Below are 24,064 nucleotides of genomic sequence, written 5' to 3' on the forward strand. Positions count from 1 at the left end.
CCATTTTATATAAAGGATATCATTTTACTACACTCTTATAAGTAATGGAAATTGAGCATGCACAGGCTTTGGTATCTATGGAGGGTCCTGGAACATACATTTAAGGTATAAATCAGAATTTTAACTTTGAGGAAAGGACACAATAAATGTTCTGGAGTTTCTACTTTAATACATTTTTTTCCTCCCAGAAAAGGAACATAAGCAAGCAATATATACATTTAAGAAACAACTTTACCGACTTATGCCTTTCCTAAATGTATATATTGCTTGTCAGGGTAGACCAGACAAATCTAAAATTAACAATCAAACGATACTCTTAAAACTGAAAACAATATATTAGCGTGAACAGTGATTTATCTGAGGTCAATAAAAAGGAATACCTGGAAAAAGAACAAAAAGAGGTAAAATTGCAGGCCTGTTCAGGTTAAAAATGTAGCTTGCCAGCAGAAACCAATTTATAGAGATGGCTAGGCAGGATTTTTTTAAAAAAAATTGTACTACATATTTTTGTTGGTATAAATGTGTTAGATGGCAAAGGAGTTTGTGTTTTGGTACTCTATCCTTTTTTACATATTGTTTACTAGTTAGGTGGAATCCCAGGGCGGAATATATCTTACCATGTTAAAACAGTGGATGTGGATCTTAATGAGGAATGCCGCATTATCACAGGATGTCTACACCCAACACTGCTGGAGAAATTATACTGCTTAGCTGGTATTGCACCACATGATATCCACCAGGAAGTAGCAGCCAGCCAGGAAAGGACCAAGGCATGGACATCTCCGGCCCATCCTCTGTTCAGATATTCACCAGCATGCCAATGACTTAAATCAAGAAGCAGCTTCCTAAGATCTAGAGATATACTCACAGGAACACCTCAGTAAGAGAGAGTCCAAAAGTGGCAGGCTAATACCTGGAACCTTAATCAGTGGCTGAAACCAGGTGAGAAACTCCCTCCTGGGCACACAGACGAGTGGACGACTTGGAAGGAACTGAACAGACTGCACTGGCACCATGAGATGCAGAGCTAATCTCAAGAAACTGAGCTATTAAGTGGAGTCCATGACATGCTAGTGTGGAGAAGAGCAAACCACAGACCACTTGCTACAATGCAGTCTGAGCCCTGCAACATGCACAGTGGAGGACCTCCTTACAGCCACACCAGAGACACACCAAGTGACCAGCTTCTGGTCAAAGGAAATTTAGCATAATGGCTTCTGGTCAGAAGACCTTTAGTATAATGGCAAGTTCCTAACTTTGTTTGTGGTTTTTTATACATCATAACTGTATTCTCAATTTCCTTCTAATACAATAAATAAATAAAATAAATAACTAGTTAGGATGGTAATGGGAAAGTTGTAGCAGACTTCATCATTAGAACTTTGTTATACGGTGAATTATCAGGTTAAACAGAGGCCTTCTGGGTCAATTAACAATGAAAGGCTTCTGAGTAACCTGATATTTCCTGAAATTTTACAATGGAAGAGAACAGCAGGACCATTGTTAGCTGGAAAAGTACTTAGAAAAATACCCTTGTTCATGACTCAAGACTGTCGGCTCAGACAAATGCTGGAAAGTTTCTCAATAACTACATGTCTAAGTTGGAAATGGTTTCAATACCTCAAGTGTTTGATTAGTCTTAATTAAAATACTATCTGAATTGAGGTTTATGCACTTAAAACACTGCTAAAATACTCTCCAAATTTAGAACGGAATAAAAATCAGGATTTATGTAGCCAAGTAATATCAGAGTGTTACGCTATGTAGATGGCAAACGTTATTAATGAAGAACACACAAGGTTGAAGAAGATGCATCAGTTTGCTTTTGCCAGGGCGTATAAGGGTAATATTTCCCTTTCCTCCTCTCCTTCCTACTGAATTAATACTTTTGTACTTTGAACTCGGTTGGCAGCAAATCGAGTAAACTGGGGACAAAGGAGGGTAGTAGGGAGAGAAACTGAGACATTTTAATGTGACTGGAAAAATGGGATGGCAGAGGATTGAGACAGTCCCTGCCAAATCAGGACAGTTTGAAAAGGCTTAGTATAAGCTAAACCTTGAGCCATCAGTGGTGCAATGGGTTAAACCCTTGTGCTGGCAGGACTGAAGACTGACAGGTCGGAGGTTCGAATCCGGGGGAAAGCGTGGATGAGCTCCCTCTTCAGCTCCGGCTCCCCATGCAGGGATATGAGAGAAGCCTCACACAAGGATGGTAACACATCAAAAACATTTGGCCGTCCCCTAGGCAACATCCTTGCAGATGGCCAATTCTCTCACAACAGAAGTGACTTGCAGTTTCTCAAGTCGCTCCTGATATGGAAAAAAAAAAGGCAAACGCTTCAGCTCCTAATGATGGCACGCATTATAGTAAGATTTACTATGGCCAATAAAAATGTAATCAAAAGTCCAAGGCAACACAGTCATGTTTCTGTGAGCTGGTCAGTTTCTATGGAACTTTCCTTAACTTAAAAGTCAGCAACATAATGTCAGGAAACTCGGGGATCTTTCTTTGAAGCACAAGGTAACTCTCTTGGCCAATGTCTCTAGGCATGCCAACTTTATTATGTATACTAAGGGAAATGTGCCATCTAATTGCTTAGTAGGAAGTAAATATGTCATCATATTTCATTATTCTGGCCAATTAGTATAATGACACTAGATGAGGGGTGATAAACATATTACAGATGTTATTGGATTGCCTATCAAGCCTAGTCAACCAAGCCAGTGCTGAGGAATGCTGCAGACTGCAGTCCACCAACATCTGGAAGTAGAAGATTCTTATCTCTGCCCTTATAAATGTACAGACACCAGGTACTTATTTTAAAATGCATAACCTGTAAAATGTACTTCATTAACATCTAAAGCATGAACTTCAAAAATGCTAGCCTTTTGGAATTTTATATGCTACCTCGCCAGACAGATTAGCCAAACAGTGATCAATGCGGTGACAGATTTCTCGAGAATGCTACGTCTTGCTGTTTATCTTTTCTGCCTTTTGCTTGTACAGATTGTTTCCCTCTCATGCAAAGATTGCTGACTGTTAGCTTTTCTTGTTGTTGTATTCATTATGAAATTGTGTCTACTGAGTAATCCATCCCTGAGCCAGCCAGTCCAATTTGCTGTGCTTCTGGTAGTCACTTCTATTGCATTATTTATTCAGCGGGGCCTTGTTTACCTACAGTTCTCAGCTTTCAGTTAAATCATCTTTGGAAGAGGAGCAACGTAAGCTGTGAAGTGGCACTTTTTTAAACACCTGTGCATTTCCTATAGCTCTATCATTGTTATCTACAATGGTGTAATGACACCGAGGTGCACAGGTTTGGAGCAATAGTTTTTAATTTGCAAGGGAAATAACAACAACAACAACAACAACACGCCAGTAGAGGTGGTCCTAGTGGTGATTGGCACACTGGGTGCAGTGCCTAAAGACCTTGGCCTGTACTTAACACAATCAGCACTGACAAAATTACCATCTGTCAGCTGCAAAAGGCCACCCTACTGGGATCTGCACACATTATTCGTCGATACATCACATGGTCCTAGACACTTGGGAAGTGTCTGATGTGTGATCCAATGCAACAGCAAGCATAGTGATCTTGTTTGCTGTGTACTAATCTTGTTGTGTTTATAATAATAATAATAATAATAATAATAATAATAATAATAATAATAATATAATAACTGTTATTATTATTTTATTTCTTGGTTGATGTGTGCCTTCAAGTTGATATTGACCTATGGTGACTCTCTCGATGGAGTTTCTTGGCAAGATCTGTTCAGAAGAGGTTTGTTTTGTCTTCCTTGGAGGCTAAAAAAGTGTGACTTACTGAAGGTCACAGTTTCATGACAGAGTGGAGATGTAAACCCGTTCTCCAGACTTGTAGCCCAACGCTTAAGCCATTACTCCATAGGTATACATACAACCCAGATACGATTAATCATGACAAAATCTTCAGTGGTTTGCTATGGCCTGGTTATGTGGGTATCAAGGATTTTACAAAACATCTGGTCCATTTTCTTTCAATAACCTTACCTCCCCTCCAAAGCTGTTTCGTAACTGTCTGGCAGAACAAATCAAGAATGCCTGTTGGGGAAGACCTCCCTCAAAGCTAGAAAGCACAGGTGAGAAAATGGAAGAGTAAACAGAGCAAAACAGAAGTACTTCTATATTTTCATACTTACAGTGTGCCCACCCCCAAATATGTACCCCTTTAACAACTTATAATAGGCATCGTGATTATTTGAAGCTAAGTAAATACATTTATACTGAAGAATAAATAATAATATAATCAGAGTTATAATTTCCATCTCAAATGACAATTTCATGCCAGATGTTCAAAGGATTTTCCCTGTGCAGCAATGCATGCCGACCCCTAGTCGTAGCAGAGTTGCCCACCTCATTTCCAAGGTTCTGTACTCATTTTGCCAAATCTCCCTATTATTGACATTTTTAATTCTGTGGCATTCTTGCATTTCTTTTAGCCATTTCTGGTTCATGGTGACCTAATAATAATAATAATAATAATAATAATAATAATAATAATGTTAAAAAACAAAGTATGGATCGTTGATATCGCAATCCCAGGTGACAGCAGGATTGCAGAGAAACAACTGGAAAAGCTGACACAATATGAGGATTTAAAGATCGAACTGCAAAGACTGGCACAAGCCAGTAAAGGTGGTCCCAGTGGTGATCGGCACACTGGGTGCAGTGCCTAAAGATCTTGGCCTGCACTTAAACACAATCGGCACTGACAAAATTACCATCTGCCTGCTGCAAAAGGCCACCCTACTGGGATCTGCACGCATCATTCGCTGATAAATCACACAGTTCTAGAAAACTGGGAAGTGTCCGACATGTGATCCAATTCAACAGCCAGCAGAGTATCTGCTGTGGACTCATCTTGTTGTGTTTCAAATAATAATAATAATAATAATAATAATAATCATCATCATCATCATCATCATAATCATAACAACAGCAACAACAACAACAACAACAACTTATGTCACAAGTACCACCTGCCAGCAGTAAAGAATTGGTGGGATCATAAATCTGCAAAGGTAGTGGAAAATGAGCATGCAAAAATACTGTGGGACTTTCGAATCTAGACTGACAAAGTTTTGGAACACAATGCACCACACATCAAGTTTGGATTATTGATGTCGCCATACCAGGTGGCAGCTGAATTTACGAAAAACAACAGGAAAAACTCAGCCATTATCAAGACCTCAAAATCAAACTGCAAAGGCTCTGGCATAAACCAGTACAAGTGGTCCCAGTGGTCATCGGCATTGCATAGACCACATAAACTCTAGATTATTAAATATGGTTTTCAGTGGGCGAGAAGATTGCAACTATTGGATAGCATGTGTTCTGTATCAGAAACTAGAGCTGATGTGGTCTATCCAATGCAATTTTCTGAATCAGCACCCCAAATAACCAAAAAGGTAAAGGTAAAGGTTTTTCCCTAGTCGTGTCCCGCTCCCTAGATTCGAACCACCGACCTTTCGGTCAGGAAGCTAAGCGATTTAACCAGCTGTGCCACCGGGGGCTCCAAATAAGCAAAACGAATCTAAAGTTGGCCTAAAACTGATTTGTATCCCTTTTGGTACTAATGTTGGAGAGTGGTCCCTGGTCAAATTGGTCCCTGGTCAAAAGAAAGTTGGGAACCACTGCCTTATAAGAAAAACAGTCCACTATGATCCACTGGAAAAGAAACATTTTAAAAATGTATTGTGGGAAATTTAGCCATGTTTGAAAGCCAGTGTTTTGGGAGAAGTAATATTGTATTGTCGAAGGCTTTCATGGCTGGAATCACTGGGTTGTTGTAGGTTTTTTTGGGCTATATGGCCATGTTCTAGAGACATTCTCTCCTGACGTTTCGCCTGCATCTATGGCAAGCATCCTCAGAGTTCTGACTTCTGAGGCTAGGCTTCAACAATCAAGCTTAGCCTAATTTTTTTTTAGTAGCATAGAGATGTCTTCTGCCTTCTTCACCCACTCCACCACATTTCCCAATTAAATTAAAATAATGAATAAATGAAATGAGAATAAAATAGAAAAAATGAAAGAGGGATATCTTATTGATTAAATTAAACTGCGAACTGAGAAAACTTAATGAAATCAGCAGAGGAAATACACTGGTTTCTGGAGGCTTTGTTTACTTGCTTGGTAATTTTTAAAAAATATTTTCTGAAGGAAGAAGAGGAGAAAAAATATAAGGAGAGGAGAGAAGCAAGATAGTTTGGGTGGGTCAGGGCTCAGAGACACCCTAATATTTTCAAAGCAAAGCACAAACACTCGCCCACCCAAGAGATGCTCTTTCTCCCCACTCAAACACGCACCCACTCCACCCACAAAGAGACCCAAAGCAGCTTGTAACATTGAAAACAATACAAGTCCAACAATTGGCATATATATAACACTTAAAACCATCTATAAAATAAAACATAAATAGCATTTAAAACCAAATACATTATTGTAGAGCAGTCATGGGGAAAACTTTGGCCCTCCAAGTGTTTTGGACTTCAACTCCCACAATTCCTAACAGCCTCATGGCTGTTAGGAATTGTGGGAGTTGAAGTCCAAAACACTTGGAGGGCTGAAGTTTGCCCATGACTGTGAGACTCGCAGGATCATATTGCACTTCACTCTGTTCAATAAAAGTTGGCCTTCCTATCCCTCAGATCATACACACAAACATCTCTATAAATAAAAATGTAATGTTCATTTGTGGGATTAACATAACTCAAAAACCACTGGGCGAATTGACACCAAATTTGGACACAATACACCTATCAGGCCAATGAGTGACCATCATTCATAAAAACGCTGAAAAACACAGCAGAAGAGACTTAAAAAGCAAAAAAAAAATACAAAAAAATACATTACAACTCATGTGCATAACCACATGTATACACAAACACACATATATACAAATATACACAAATATATACACACACAAAACACATATACACAGACTGGGCCACAGCAACACGTGGCAGGGGACGGCTAGTATATATACATACATACATACACATACATACAGTGTCCCCCAAAAAGTATGCACCCACTCACCCATCCACTCACCCATCCATCTATCTAATGCAGGGGTCAGGAACCTTCGGCCCTCCAGGTGTGGTGGACTTCAACTCCCACAATTCCTTGAGGCTTTGTAGGCTAAAGACAGCACAAGGAATTGTGGGAGTTGAAGTCCACCACACCTGGAGGGCCAAAGGTTCCCCATGCCTGATCTAATGTTTAGGAGATCCCACCTGGACATTAATAATAATAATAATAATAATAATAATAATAACTATTTATACCCCACCATCATCTCCCCAAGGGGACTCGGGGCGGCTTACACAAGGCCATGCCCACAATACAATATATCAATATACAACAGAACACAGCAATAAAATATAATAAATAAAATAAAATACAAAACAATACATTATAAATAATACATCACAATATAAAATCGACTGTAAGAGCTGTTCCACAGTGGAACTCTCTGCCTCGAAGTCTGGTGGGAGCTCCTTCCTTGGAAGCTTTTAAAACAGAGGCTGGATGGCCATCTGTCGGGGGTGATTTGATTGTGCTTTTCCAGTATAGCAGGGGGTTGGAGTATATGGGCCCATGTGGTCTCCTCCAACTCTAGGATTCTATGATTGTATCTCTCGGATGGCTGGCTGGATGCATACAATCTCTCATCTCATATTTATTTATTTATTTATTTATTTGCTTTATTTCTATACCGCATTTTTCAGCCTAAGACAAACATACACAAGGTACCCCCCCCCCACCTCCCAGTGCCTGTTCCCTTAAGAGCCCTGTGTGTGTGTGTGTGTGTGTGTTCCTAAAAGGGCATGAGTCCGCCACAGCCAGGCGCGGAGTCCCTTCTCCTCTCCCAAGGCCCTTCCTCCCCTCCTGCTCGGCCCTCCCCTTGCGGTCCTCTGTCCCCTTCAGCCCGGCGTTGCGGCTGCCTCTGGCCGGGCTGCAGTCAGTGCCGTAGAGGAGGAGGAGGAGGAGGAGGAGGCCCAGGCCGGCAGAGGAGAGAGAGAGAGAGAGAGAGTGGCCTCCTCTCCGGATCGCGCTCCTAATAAAGCCAGCCGGGCGCAGGCAGCCCTGTCTATTAATACCGCTCGCTGCCGCTGCCTCTGCCCCGGGAGCCGGCAGGATGCCCCGCGTGGACGCCGACCTCAAGCTCGACTTTAAGGACGTGCTGCTCCGGCCCAAGCGCAGCAGCCTCCGAAGCAGAGCCGAGGTGGGCAGGCGCCCCCCCCCACTCCCTCTTCCTCCCTCTCCTCCTCCCGCATTATACGAGTCTCCACTGACCTTAGCATGCAGTTCAAACTGCATTGCTTGGCAGTGGAGCTCCAGCCTAACAGGAACCAAGTCCTTTCCTTCCTTCCTTTTTTCCTTTCCTTCTTCCTTCCTTTCCTTCCTTTTTCCTTCCTTCCTTTACTTTTTCTTCCTTCCTTTCCTTCTTTTCTTTCCTTCCTTTCCTTCTTCTTTCCTTTTTCCTTTCCTCCTTTCCTTCCAAAGGCCTTTGGGTCCCTCCATGTTTTCGGGGTGCCCCCCCCCACTCTTTCCCCCCTCCTTGGGATCACCCTCATTCCTCCTCCTGAAACTGGCAGGCGGGCTCTTCTTCTCTGTTGTCAACTTTCCTTCCCCCCCCCCCCCCGGTTCTGTCCCTGGGCAGGTGCAAAGGCTGCTGGGGCTTTTCTGTGGGGTTTTGCGAGGAGAAGGGAAGGTGACCTGGAAATAGGATAACCTTGTGGCGGAAAGGCACAGAGAAGTGACCTCACTGGGGGTCATTGGGGTCACTCAGTTTGCAAACCTAGGCTGACTGGTGGTTTGTTTTGTTTTGTTTTGAAATTAACATTAAATTGCTAGTTTTCACCCAATTTAAAAGCAAGCAAGTAAGCAAGACGAACGAAGGAAGGAAGGAAGGAAGGAAGGAAGGAAAAGGGAAGGAAGGAGGAAAGGAAGAAGGAAAGGAAAGAAGTAAGAAGGAAAGGAAGGAGGAAAGGAAGGAAGGAAGGAAAGAGAAGAAAGAAGGGGATGGAGGGAGGAAGAAAGAAAGAAAGAAAGAAAGAAGGAAAAGAAGGAAGAAAGGAGGAAAAAAGGAAAGAAGGAAGGAGTGAAGGAAGAAAGAAGGAAAGAAAGGAAAGAAAAGGAAAGGAAGGAAGAAGGGAAGGAACGAAAGAAGGAAAGGAAGGAAGAAAGAAAGAAGGGAAGGAGGGAGGGAGGGAAGGAAGGAAGGAAGGAAGGAAGGAAGGAAAGAAAGAAAGAAAATGACTTGGTTCCTGTTAGACTGGAGCTACACTGCCAAACAATGCAGTTTGAACTGCATTATAAGGTCAGTGAAGACCCATATAATGCAGTTTGGTGCAGTTCAGACTGCATCACATAAGCCAGCTTTACACTAACCATACAATGCAGTTCAAACTGCATTACATAGCAGGGTAGATCCAGCCTCCAATGATTTCTCACTTTATTAGCAAATATTATTGTTTACGTGTTTATGTTGATGGATCCCCCGGTGGCGCAGTGGTTAAACCACTGAGCTGCTTAACTTGCTGACTGAAAGGTCGGCGGTTCATATCCGAGGAGCAGGGTGAGCTCCTGCTGTTAGCCCCAGCTTCTGCCAACCTAGCAGTTCAAAAACATGCAAATGTGAGCAGATCAAAAGGTACCGCTTCGGCAGGGAAGGTAATGGCGCTCCATGCAGTCATGCCAGCCACATGACCTTGGAGTTGTCTACGGACAATGCCTGCTCTTTGGCTTAGTAATGGAGATGAGCACCAACCCCCAGAGTTGGACATGACTAGACTTAATGTTAAGGGGAAACTTTTACCTTTACCTTATTTATGTGTTCAATTTATGGCAACCTCGTGAATTTTATAGGGTTTTCTTGGGCAGAGAATACTCAGGCCCCTTCTACACTGCGATACAATGCAGGTTATCAAAGCAGAAAATCAAGATTATCTGCTTTGAACTGGATTATATGAGTCTACACTGCCATATAATCCAGTTCAAAGCAGATAATCTGGATTTTATACAGTTGTGTAGAAGGGGCCATAGCCTCTAGCACAGGCATGGGCAAGCTTCAGCTCTTCAGATATTTTGGACCGGTAGGCTGTTAGGAATTGTGGGAGTTGGAGTCCAAAACACCTGGAGGGCCATAATTTGCCCATGCCCGCTCTTGCACTTGGTATTTATTGGAAGTTTCCATCTGAAGACTAACCACTGCAGATTCTGCTTAGCTTTCAAGATCAAGCCAGAGCTTTCCAAACCTTTTCTGTTGGTGACATATCTTTTTAGACCTGCATCATTTTGTGACACATTAAATCCAGTTTTACTAGCAAACCGGAAGTTGATCCAACCCATTATTGTTATTATTATTATTATTATTGAACCATCTCTATTATTATTTTTTATTATTATAACCCTTTAGAAGAGATAAGGCGACATGCATAAATTACAATAACAAAATGTTATTGTTTATATATTTAAAAATATATGATGCATTGATTATTTCGTGTAGATTTTGTTATCTTCATGCAACGTACCTACTCACTGCAGCCGGCACACTAACTAACATGTCCCGATGCAGTTTGGAAAGCTTTCCTTGAGGATATTTAGGCCGGAGCTTTGGTTTACATATATTAATTTATCATCCCTCGCTCTCTAACGTTTACATGATTTCTCTTCTTTCTGTGCTCAGTCCTTTTCTGATCATTCTGTAGTTGCAGAAAATCCATAAAGGGCTTCCAGTCTCACTTCTTTAAAAGTCACTAATGGTTTATCTGCAGTCTAGCAAATTGATTTATCCATTAGTGTTTGCTGTATGTCAACAACAATGGCAGGCTCGTGCTTTCTTTGAGACAGGACAGGTAATATTAGAGAGGAGTGACAAAGTGAGAGGGCAAGGCAGGTCACCTGCAATGAATAAATAAATGCAACACAAAAGCAGGGTAATATGTTGAAGCTTTTATGATCTGGCAAACAAGTAAAAAAAAACCAACCTTTTCCCCACGTAGTATTAACTGTTAGATGGATGTGGTACATACGTAGTATGTTAGATGTAATATTAGTTGTGCATTGCTACTATAGTGTGTTTCTTGATCCCTGCTGGGATTTGGTTCCACGACCCACATTGATACCAAAATACATCAATGCTCAAATCCCATTGCTGTATATAAAATAACAATGTGTTAATTATATTAATGTGTTAATTGTATTGTGTCACGTTGATTAAAGCTGTTTTTTGATTTGTTGTATTTTTCACTGGCATTGAATGTTTGTCACTGTACTGTATTTTATATTGTTGTAAGCTGCCCTTGGAGAGATAGGATGGGCTATAAATAATAATTATAATTATAATTATAATTACTTTTATTATTATTTATAGCCCACCCTATCTCTTTATTGTTCTAAAATAGTACCCCTTATATAAAATGGCAAAATTTCTGGATTTTTTCCAAATATTTTCAAGCATGGATGCAGAATGCATGGATACAGAGAACTGGCTGTATAGGAATTTCAGTAAAGGGCAAAGTTTAGCCCTGACATTAAGTCTAGTTGTGTCCAACCCCTGGGGGGGGCGGGGGGGGCGGTCATCTCAATTTCTAAGCCGAAGAGCCAGTATTGTCCTTAGATGCCTACTAGGTCATTTGGCCAGCATGACTGTATGGAGCACCGTTACCTTCCTGCTGCAAAAGTACTTATTGATCTACTCACATTTGCATGTTTTCAAACTACTAGGTTGGCAGAAGCTGGGGCTAATGGCGGGAGCTCACCCTGCTCACCAGATTTGAACTACTGACCTTTCAGTCAGCAAGTTCAGCAGCTCAGCGGTTTAACCACCAGGAATTTCAGTATAGAATGTCAGTATCTTATGTTTTTATTACTTTTCTATTCCATATCTATATCTGTATTGAAAAGGACCCTGAAAATCCCATGTTTAAACATGAAGAAGGATGAGGATGTATTCAAAAATTGGGCTTTGAAAAAAGTGAATTTGTAGTAATGTTAATTATATAATGTATATATTGTCAGCTATGTTACATGTAGATTACGTAATAGGTTATGATATTATTTTTTTCGGTATAATTTGGCTGTAGACATTTGGGGGGGGGGGGAACATGGTTGTTTGGTTTATGTGTCTTATTTATGAATTGGATCTGGCATTGAATGTTTGTCATATTTTGTTGTGAATCTGCCCTGAGTCTCCTTGGGGAGAGAGGGTGGAATATTAATAAGTTATTATTATTATTTGAAACACAAGATGAGTCCACAGCAGACACTCTGCTGGCTGTTGAATTGGATCACACGTCGGACACTGTGTCTAGGACTGTGTGATGTATTGGCGAACAATGTGTGCAGATCCCAGTAAGGTGGCCTTCTGCAGCTGGCAGATGGTAATTTTGTCAGTGCCAATTATGTTTAAATGCAGGCCAAGGTCTTTAGGCACTGCACCCAGTGTGCCGATCACCACTGGGACCACCTTGACTGGTTTGTGCCAGAGTCTTTGCAGTTCGATCTTTAAATCCTCATATCATGTCAGCTTTCCTAGTTGTTTTTCTGCAATCCTGCAGTTGTTGTTGTTGTTGTTGTTGTTGTTGTTGTTGTTATTAGGAGTCTAGACGCTTTTAAAATTATGCACGGCACAGAAATAATGGGTAGGCCTCTTCTAATATTTGAACCTGGGATTGCTTGCAAGAAAGTTGAATGATCGGAGATTCAAGCTACCCCCCAAAAAAAAGAAAAAGGACTTTTCCCATAGGATATACAGTGCCACCAGGTATGGTAATGGTTGTTAACTTGGAGGCCTTTAGAAGTAAACTTCACAAAACTAATCAATGGCTTTTAGATAATATAGCCATAAAATGGCGTCCAGTGCTCATTTAGGCGATCCCTCGTTGTCTGAGTATGATGGTCCTCCAAGTGTAGTGTCTTGGCGTTGGGTATGTAGGTGACTGTGGGAGCCCTTTCCTTGATCTGCTTATTATTCCACAGTGAGAACATCGGTTTCCATGTAGAAGATGGTCCTGGTCAAGATTGGCTTGATGCATTTTCCTCTTGGCACATTTCTCCCTTTCACCCTCCATTCACACCTCTTCGAATTCTGCAGCACTGATGGTCACAGCTGACCTCCAGTTAGAGTGCTCAAGGGCCAGGGCTTCCCAGTTCTTGGTGTCTATGCCACAGTTTTTAAGGTTGGCTTTAAGCCCATCCTTAAATCTCATTTCTTGTCCACTAACATTCTGTTTTCCATTCTTGAGTGCTTTCAGTACGGGTAGCACTTCTGTTGTTGTTGTTGTTGTTGTTGTTATTGCCCTCTACCCCTCTACCTTTTCCTCTCCAAATGCATGTGACACTTGACAAGAAACCAAGTCAAGGACATATAGTCTTAAAAAGTGTCTGTGCACACACTCAAAAGGAAGGAAGAACAATCAGATCGATGGCTGCTGAGAAAGACCTGTTGTTGATCGAGTTTGTCCTTTAGATCAGCATTCCTCTTGTGCTTCCTTACTCATAACATAATTATTTTGTATTAGCTAGCCACAAAAATCCTTGGTTGGTTGCCAATGCAAGTGCATTTCCTCTGTTGTTTTCAATTCCTGCCATCTTGTTGATTGTTTGAATACGTAAGATCTATAGTTCTATGATTGAAGGATATATCAAGGTGTTTTCTCGGCTTGAACAGCAGCCATTATTATTCAATTTTCAAGGGAAGACTGGAGGTTTATCTCTTTGTAACTGGAATAATATTCTTAGAAGAGCCTCTGGAATGTGGCCTGATAATAGCTCTTAACGCAAAAGGGTTATTTTGACCCGTTGGATGAAGCTAAAGTTCATTGATATTGTCATATCATTGAACTTTAGCTTTGTATCATACAGTCTCAATACGACTTAAAAATTGCCAAAAATATTATTTTTTACATAGGTAAATTTGCTTTAATTAAAAAACTTGCCTTAGACACCTTTGAGCATAGTTTACATAAGTTAATATGAAGTTAATCCACATTAATATTTATGTTACATTTGCTTTAAATAAAGGTAGAAAGTATTCTGAGCTGGGAGAAACATCCTATTATACAGTAGCAGGAAGACCTCTTTGCCCATCACAAGCTATTGAGCATTTGGTAAATTTGAGCCTTGCCCATCCATCCTTATTGTGGCTTCAAGGGAAGGATTATGTATCTTTCTAGATGTAGAACTGCAAATGCCACCAGATGCAGCAGAATAGTCAGTGGTGAGGCTTGTTGAAACAACCTCTAGAAGTAAACACAAGACCCGCAGGCCAAATCCGGCCCCTCATATCATTTTATTTGGCCCATGAGGCCTTTAATGCAAAGACAACAACATTTATACAGTCTCACAATTATAAAGGGCAACCATAAGGCTGATGTTGGTCTCAGTGAATATGAGTTTGACACTCCTGATTTAGAGGGATATATGCTTCCCATTCCTTACTGTTGTTAATGGCCTTGGAGTTGAGTCTGACCTAAGATGACCCTAAGTCATCCGTATCATAGGATTTTCTTGGCAAGATTTATTCAGAAGAGATTTGCTTTTGCCTTTCTCTAGAGTTGAGGGTTGCTAGGGCCCTTCCACACAGCCATATAACCCAGAATATCAAGGCAGAAAATCCCACAATATGTACTTTGAACTGGGTTATCTGAGTCCACAGTGCCATATATTCAAGTTCAAAGCAGGTAATGTCTATGTTATTCAGTTGTGTGGAAGGGGTTTCCATGGCTGAGCAGGGATTCAGATTCTTATTTCCTTGAGTCCCAATCCAAATCACCACACAAACCTCACTTAACTTGTACCCATCCACAGCTGGAATTATAATATTCAATTTAATGTTTTGGACAATTTATTTATTTTATTTCCGGCATTTCTATCCCGTTCCTTCTCAATCCCCGAAGGGGGACTCAGGACAGCATACATTTGGCAGCAATTCAATGCCACTACATATAACAGAACAATATAACATCAATTAAAACAATAAGTAAAACATTCATTAAAACAGTAAAAAACAGTATTAATAGCCGTATCATCATTCCAGTCAATTCCATATCCAATTCCATGTCCAAAATGCTATCTATGTCTGTTGTCCAAAAGCCTGGTCACAGAACCACGACTTCAGTGGGAAGCGAGTTGCATAGGCGGGGGCCACAGCCGAGAAGGCCCTGTCTCTCATCCCCGCCAGACGTATTTGTGACGCTGGCGGGAGCAGGGCCTCCCCGGATGATGTTAAGCTGCGAGGCAGGACGTAGAGGGAAATGCGTTCAGACAAGTAAACTGGGACAGAACCGTATAGGGCTTTATAGGTCAAAACCAGCACTTTGAATTGAGCTCAGAAGTGGATCGGCAGCCTGTGGAGCCGGCACAACAAGGGAGTGGTATGCTCCCTGTATGTCGCTCCAGTTAGCAATCTGGCTGCCGCCCGTTGGACTAGTTGTAATTTCCGAACGGTTTTCAAAGGCAGCCCCACATAGAGTGCATTGCAGTAATCTATTCGGGATGTAACAAGAGCTTGGACCACTGTAGCCAGATCAGACTTCCCAAGGTACGGGTGCAGCTGGCACAAAAGATTTAACTGTACGAAATCTCCCCTGGCCACCATCGAAACCTGGGGTTCCAGGCTCAGCAATGAATCCAGGATCACTCCCAAGCTGTGAACCTGTGTCTATGTGTATAATACACCTGAGGACTAGGATTGACTGCAGCTTTCTGTAAAATAAGACAAATACTTGTTTACTTTGTCACGAAGCAGCTGTTGTTGGATTGCATCGCCAAGCATTCCTCACTACTGTTTGTGTTTGCTGGGGCAGTTCCAGATAGGCCTTATTCCAGGAGAATCTGTGTTTAAAAAACGCGGATCTTCCTGGGGGCCCATTTACACTCAGCCCAGAAAGCACGCACTTTCTGGGGTAGGTGTCTAGATGTTCTACTGGGACGCTGTAAACCCCTACCCCAAAGCCCCCAAAACACAGTGAAAAGAAAAGAAAAGAACTCACCCAACCCGGGTGAGTTCTTTTCTGCGGAAATACTTTCTGGACTGTAATCCAGACAGTAGTGGGTTTATCCCACACCTTCCAAGAAGGCATGGAATAAGCACACTATCAAATTAATTTGCCACAAACCAGGTTTGTGGCAGATTAATTCCAGTTTGTCCAGAACATCATCTGGACAGCCCCCTTTTTTTATTGTGGAAGTTTCCGCATTAAAGGGACTGTCTAGATCCGCCCCTTGTTACTAGAAACTACAATCCAATAACATTTAGAGGACTCTACATTATTCCCAGCTTTCATTTACTGCCATTGTTCTCAATGGCCAAAATAGCAATCCTTATTATTGATCCAACATTCCTCACCATTAGTTGTCCCTGTTAGTGGTGCTGGGATTTGCAATCTAACATTTGGAGGGACATGTGATTTTCACCCTGGTGTAATAGATCAAGTGGCCATTAAATGTCAGTAAAAATCAAGCCCTACATATTTACTTGAGAGTATACCCTACTGAATCTCTTGGGATTTGTTTCCAAGCAAATGGTTGGAGGGATGGGGAAATTAGCAGATTTGACCACTAGTTGGGAGTGATGTGAAGTTTGGTTCCACTTTAGGGTACAAGTTGCATTCCTTAATGTGTATAATTGGGTTGTATGTTGGGCTCATGACTGACTTTACGATCTGTCTTTTCCTGTTCTGGTGCAAAGGAGTTTTGCATCCAAGGGACATCTCCTTGCCTACTTTGGCACTTCTATCTATAGGTACCTACAGCTTATTTTCACAAACCATCTCATAATAATGTTAGTTGGATGAATGTAGGAGAATCATAATCAGACAAGTCACAGATAAAATATTATTTATTTACTTCACTTGTATACTGTTTTTTTCTCACCCGGGGAAAAGGGGGGGGGGGTGTCAAAACAGTTTCCAACATATTTATGGCAAAACTTAATGCCTCGCATACATATGAAACCTAATATAAAACAATAACATATAACGATCTTGATTTGATCATAAAAATGTAACATATAAACATTAAAACACGGTGTTAAAATTATTAATATAAACGTTTAAATCACATAATCCAAAAATCATGGTCCAAGGCCCTTCCAAATATCAAATATCAATTGCACATAATCCCTGATCATCCCTTGTATTGCTTACTGCCCAAAGACTTGGTCCCATAGCCAAGTTTTTCCTTTGTTCCTGAAGGCCCGGAGGGAGGGCGCTGATCTAATTTCATTGTGGAGGGAGTTCCATAGTTGAGGAGCCACCACTGAGAAGGCCCTGTCTCTCGTCCCCACCAGTTGCACCTATGAGGAGGGTGGGACTGAGAACAGGGCCTTCCCGGATGATCTTAACCTCTGATATGGTTCATAGAGGGAGATATGTTTGGACATAACTTGTGACTATGCTGTTTTTCTGGGGAAAGGGGGATAAACACCAGCTATTGGTTATTTGTGTGTTTGAATCTACATAAGATTCATCTCCTTGTAATGTATATCAGAAACAGCATACTCATGTCTTATTTATATTATCCATGGCTATGATTCTCCTCCATCTTCTCCACTATTTAACATTATGATTTGTAAAGTGGTGTATTTATACATAAACATAGTCAGTAATGCCAAGTCAGGCAGATTTGTTTGCAGGCAGATTTATCTTTTAGATGAGTAAAACTGGTTCCAACCATTATAGTATTACATTTGAAAATGGCTAGTGACTATGTGAAAGTGAAAAGGCTACAGCAAAGCATTCTAGTTTCTTTGAATGTTGAGTTGGAAAAATAAACCTGGTTGGGATACTGGTTCTTGCTTGTGAAAAAAGGAGGCCCAGAATATGATGACATGTTTGGAAAAAAATAATATTCTTTTTTTCAGTATACTGTACTGAACAGAGGCAGTGAAACAGCACTGATACAACATACATCAATAAAACAGTTTCAAAACCAATATACAGAACATTTACAGAGGAATCAGTAAAATGGTATATAATCAGATGGGCATATTAAATCACAAAGGTGTGTCAAAATAGGTATCTAAAGCCTGCATAAAATCACCAAAATGTCTGATCTGATGGATCTCGGCAGGCATCTGGTTCCATAATCAGGGAATTGTGTAGTGAATTGATGAAGGAATAATCAAGAGCTGAATCGTAATAAGCAGAATATGCAAAAAGATGCTCCTACAAGTTTAGAGATAAGTCTTGGGATGTATTTATAGAATGAAGACACTTCGACACCACTTTAAATAGCATGACTCAATGCTATGGGATCATGGAAGTTGTAGTTTGTTGTTGTTTATTCGTTCAGTTGCTTCCAACTCTTTGTGAACTCATGGACCAGGCCATGCTAAAGCTCCCTGTCGGCTGTCACCACCCCCAGCTCCTTCAAGGTCAATCCAGTCACTTCAAGGATGCCATCCATCCATCTTGCCCTCGGTCGGCCCCTCTTCCTTTTTCCCTCCTTTTTCCCGGTATCATTGTCTTCTCTAAGCTTTCCTGTCTTCTCATAATGTGTCCAAAGTACTTAATCTTGGCCTCTACTAACCTTCCCTCCAATGAGCAGTCGGGCTTTATTTGCTGGAGTCAGGACTGGTTGGATCTTCTCGCGGTCCAAGGCACTCTCAGTACTTTCCTCCAACACCACAGTTCAAAAGCATCTATCTTCCTTTGCTCAATCTTCCTTATGGTCCAGCTCTCACATCCGTGGGTTACTACTGGGAATACCATTGCTTTAACTATGCAGATCTTCCTTGCTAGTGTGATGTCTCTACTCTTCACTATTTTATCAAGATTGGTCATTGCTCTCCTCCGAAGAAGAAAATATCTTCTGATTTCGTGGCTGCAGTCTGCATCTGCAGTAATCTTTGCACCTAGAAAATCTGTCACTGCCTCCACGTTTTCTCCATCTATTTGCCAGTTATCAATCAGTCCGGTTGCCATAATCTTGGGTTTTTTAAAATGTTTAACTGCAACCCAGCTTTTGCGCTTTCTTCTTTCACCTTGATTAGAAGGCTCCTCGGCTCCTCCTCGCTTTCGGCCATCAGAGTGGTATCATCTGCACATCTAAGGTTGTTAATGTTTCTTCCAGCAATTTTAACCCCAGTGAGGCACTAATACTATTTGGCTGAGAAGGCTGAATACCTTGTATAATAAGAGCTAGGAACAAAGTGGGTGGTTTCAAAATACAGCATGCTCCAGGTATGCATTTGCATTGATCTCCCTGTCCTTGATACCAAAATAAATGGATAGTCAAATTCCATTATATAATTGTATTATAAAATGTTGTCTCTTATATATGTAAAATGACAACATTTGCTTTTTGGATTTGTAAAGAAATATTTTTAAGGCATGGATTTTTTTTTAAATAGTGTCAGAAGCGACTTGAGAAACTGCAAGTTGTTTCTGGTGTAAGAGAATTGGCCATCTGCAGAGACGTTGCCCAGGGGACGCCGGGATGTGTTACCATCCTATGGGAGGCTTCTGTCATGTCCCCGCATGGGAAGCTGGAGCTGACAGAGGGGAGCTCACCCCATCCTGCGGATTTGAACTCAGGTCAGCAGTTCAGCCGGCATAAGGGTTTTAGAATCCATGGATATGTAGTGTCAACTAGTATGCTTTATTCCTGCGGTAAGGGTGCATTATAGAACAAGCTGCAGAAACTGACACAAGGAAATAATTGTATAATTAGAATTGCTTTCTTTTTGTTGTTTACATTTCTTATCCTATGCTTCTATTTTGTATTTATGGAGGTTTTTTCGCCACTAAATGCTGTATAATTTCTGTTATCTTTGCTGGTATGACTAATGACTGTTTTTTTTACAGGTTGACCTTATGCGCACCTTCACATTCCGTAACTCCAAGCAAATCTACACAGGGATACCCGTTATTGTAGCAAATATGGACACTGTGGGCACTTTTGAAATGGCACGAGTTATGACTAAAGTAAGTGGCTTTTATTTTGTCTTCACCTGCAATAAAGAAACTCCAGACAAGAAACAATCAGGAACAGCTAATCACCTCTCAACAAAGGAATCCCCCAGGCAGTAACAAGCCACACCTAAAAACTGTCAGGCCATCAAATTCTAATCAAGGTCGCCAATTGAAACATTCACACCTTGCTCCAACAGACAAAAGTTCTTTCTCCCACCTGGGACTCTCCACAGATATACAAACCCAATATTCCTAGTTTCCAGCAGACCTTAGAACTTCTGAGGATGCCTGTCGTAGATGCAGGCGAAATGTCAGGAGAGAATGCTGCTAGAACATGGCCATACAGCCCGAAAAACCTACAACAGCCTAGTGATTCAAGCCATGAAAGCCTTCGACAATATATTGTGGCCCCCTGGTCAATGTTGTACATTTTTTCACAATAAGAGACATCAGGAACAGACATGTACAACTCAGGAACAACACCCGGTCTGCACAGATGGCCCTGCAGTGCTTCTCAACCTTGGGTCCCCCAGATGTTTTTGGCCTACTACTCCCAGAAATCCCAGCCAGTTTACCAGCTGTTAGGATTTCTGGGAATTGTAGGCCCAAAACATCTGGGGACACCAGGTTGAGAACCACTGCGGCCTAGAGCTTATATAACCCTGGAATGGAACTTGTACAATGATTCGCATCTTTGCATGTTTGTATCTTAAGTTTTTTTTTAAATGCCAAAATTTCCAACGAGAGTCCCATGGCAACCATCTTGGGGGCTGCAAAATCCCACGACGAAGCAGCAAGTGTGGACAATGGAGGCAGAAATCCTGGGACCAACAGGTCTGTAACTGGACATCTCAGGTCCCAGGTTTTTTTAGTCCCCGACTAAAGTGCGCAATTTGCTGCTGTCTGGAACTGCCCCAGATCAAATAAAATGAATACAAACCTGGTTTTTAACCTGAATTTGAACAACAATTGTCCCACTGCTTTCTGACATATATAAAATGGAAATCTGCAGGAACGTTGGCAGGCAGAATTGAGAAAGATATTTGCATGAAGAATTCATATCGTGGCACACTACAGCCATCCACAATTGAGCAATGGAAGAAGAGTGATAGGGGAGTCAAAACATCACTTTGCACTGCTCTTCATGGATGACTATCTGTCAAGTGCTGACATTGCCCTCTCCCCAAATGTTCTTCAGTCATGTATCAATCATTAATAAGTTGAACTGGAGTGATGGATTTGTGCGTGTTTTTAAATCTTTTTCTCAGATAGTAGAATGTTATTAATATATTTCTTTCTTTTTTCTAGTATGCAATGTTCACCACAATACACAAGCATTACTCTCTAGAACAGTGGAAGCTGTTTGCAAGCGATCACCCAGAATGCCTAGAGGTATATTTTCCTGTATAATTATCATGTATAATCGTAGAGTATAATTACGATGTTTCTTGGAATTGGGAGAAGGGGGTGTGAATTCAAACATGGGGGGAAAAAAGACTTCTATGAGTTCCAAGATAATTTTGTAGGAAAATAAACATTTGGAAAGCATTGTGTTGAATACTTTCCCAAACACTAAAGTCAGTAATCCCATGGTGAGCATGGTTTTGAAAAAAAGGCTTTGCTGTAGCAGATCATTGGAGAGAACAGGAAGAAAACACAATAAATTTTGGGAATATTTCTCATAGAGTATTTGATCGGTGCAAGAAAGGAGAGAAAGATGTGATATCTTTTAAATTAAATATTGGCAGTGGAATTAAGCATGTTTTTTTGGTGTCAGGAGCAACTTGAGAAATTGCAAGTCACTTCTGATGTGAGGGAATTAGCCGTCTGCAAGGATGTTGCCCACGGGACGCCCAGATATTTTACCATCCTGTGGAAGGCTTTTCTCATGTCCCCACATGAGAAGCTGGAGCTGACAAATGGGAGCTCACCCCCCTCCCTGGATTTGAACCACCGACCTTTTGGTCAGCAGTACAGCCAGCATAAGGGTTTAACCCATTGCGCCACCGTGGGCTCCTATTAAACAGGATAGTGGAAGTGGATAACAGACAAGTCTAAAATAGGATTGTTGTAGGTTTTTTGGGCTGTATGGCCATATTCTAGAATGCTTCTAGAACATGGCCAGACAGCCCGAAAAAACCACAACAACCCAGTTATTCTGGTCATGAAATCCTTCGACAATACATGTTCTACTGTGTTCAGTGAAATGTAGGTAAAAGGTAGTCCCCTGACATTAAGTCCAGTCATGTCTGACTCTGGGGTGTGGTGCTCATCTCCATTTCTAAGCCGAAGAGCCAGCGTTGTCCGTAGACACCTCCAAGGTCATGTGGCCGGCATGACTGCATGGAGCGCTGTTACCTTCCCACCGGAGCGGTACCTATTGATCTACTCACATTTGCATGTTTTCGAACTGCTAGGTTGGCAAAAGCTAGAGCTGACAGCGGAAGCTCACGCCACTCCCCGGAATCGAACCTGTGACCTTTCGATCAACAAGCTCAGCAGCTCAGTGCTTTAACCCACTGCGCCACTGGGGGCTCCTCAGTGAAATGTATCCTCTAGTAAATAAAGTGGCTACCAGATTTTCATGCTGATTTTGTAGATTTTGAATAATACTGTTAAGTTATATCCAAATTGGCATGTTAGTGGTCCATGACTCAACAACAAAGGGTGATACCAGATATAATATATAGCTTTTTATATTCTTTTAACTTGCTTTAATAGTATTTACATTTAATACAAATGTTTTAATCACTTTGTTTTAATGTGTTGCCTAATGGTCTGTTGACTGCAATAAATGTTATTCAATTCAGTAAGAGGTGTGTGTGTGTAAATATAGACTTAAATAATAAATAAGCAAACCATGAATAGAATATGAAAATGGATTTTAAAATATCTTTAAGTCTAGGCAACCTAGGAAAGACTGTATTGCATTAAAGAAAGGAAAGGAAAGGAAACCGGATTGAGAAAAATGGGATTCTAAGTATAGAATGTGAACATAACTTGAAAAGAATCAGAACATTTTTATTTAAGTAGAAATGGAAATGCTTTAGAGACCAAACACAAGATGATAGCCTAATTCCATTGTGAGACTAGTGCATGTTATGAATCCCATTTTCTCTCTTCTGCAGTCCTATAAATTGTCTGAAAACTAGTTCTCAGAGAAGGTTACTGTAGAACAGAGGTCCTCAAACTAAGGCCCGGGGCCCGGATATGGCCGCCCAAGGTGATTTACCCGGCCCTCGCTCAGGGTCAACCTAAATCTGAAATGACTTGAAAGCACACAACAGCAACAACAACAATCTTATCTCATCAGCCAAAAGCAGGCCCACACTTCCCATTGAAATACAAATACGTTTATATTTGTTAAAATTGTTCTTCATTTTAATTATTGTATTGTTTTAAAGTGTTTTTGCACTACTAATAAGATATGTGCAATGTGCATAGGAATTCATCCATTTTTTTCAAATTATAATCCGGCCCTCCAACAGTTTGAGGGACTGTGACCTGGCCCTCTGTTTAAAAAGTTTGTGGACCCCTGCTGTAGAAGATGGTCATTGGGGTGGATCTACACTGTGGAATGAATGTAGTTTGATATCACTTTGACTGCCATGATTCGATACTACATAATCATGGGAGTTGTAGTATTACAAGGTCTTTAGTCTTGTCTGCCTAAGGGCCCATTTGCACTGCCATATCAAATCCAGATTATCTGTTTTGAACTGAGGCCCCCTTCCACACAGCTGAATAAAACCCCACATTATCTGCTTTGAACTGGAATATATGGCAGTGTGGACTCAGAAAACCCAGTTCAAAGCAGATATTGTGGGTTATTCTGCCTTGAAATTCTGGGTTATATGGCTGTGTGGAAGGGCCCTGGATTATATGGCAGTGTAGACTCATATAATCCAGTTCAAAGGAGATAATCTGGATTATTTGCTTTGATAATATGGATTTTATGGCAGTGTAGATCCGGCCCAAGAGGGCTGGTGCCTCACCAAACTACAACTCCTAGGATTCCTTAGCATTGAGCCATGGTCGTTAAAGTGATGTCAAACTGCATTAATTCTACAGTGTAGATGCACTAATACTGAGCATT

At 41.1% G+C, this 24,064-nt stretch overlaps 1 protein-coding gene across 1 annotated transcript in view; it reads left to right on the forward strand.

Annotated features, from left to right (window-relative positions):
• The first annotated feature begins 7,872 nt into the window (after nt 1-7,872).
• Nucleotides 7,873-24,064, forward strand: part of GMPR (guanosine monophosphate reductase) — a 40,700-nt gene continuing 24,508 nt past the window's right edge. The window contains exons 1-3 of the mRNA XM_060774862.2: nt 7,873-8,270; nt 19,861-19,980; nt 21,277-21,360. Coding sequence (XP_060630845.1) covers nt 8,184-8,270; nt 19,861-19,980; nt 21,277-21,360 — 291 coding nt within the window. The 5' untranslated portion in view covers nt 7,873-8,183. The remainder of the gene's footprint in view (nt 8,271-19,860; nt 19,981-21,276; nt 21,361-24,064) is intronic.

The sequence above is a fragment of the Anolis sagrei genome, chromosome 4 (genome assembly GCF_037176765.1).
Source record: "Anolis sagrei isolate rAnoSag1 chromosome 4, rAnoSag1.mat, whole genome shotgun sequence".
Classification (NCBI taxonomy): Eukaryota; Metazoa; Chordata; class Lepidosauria; order Squamata; family Dactyloidae; genus Anolis; species Anolis sagrei.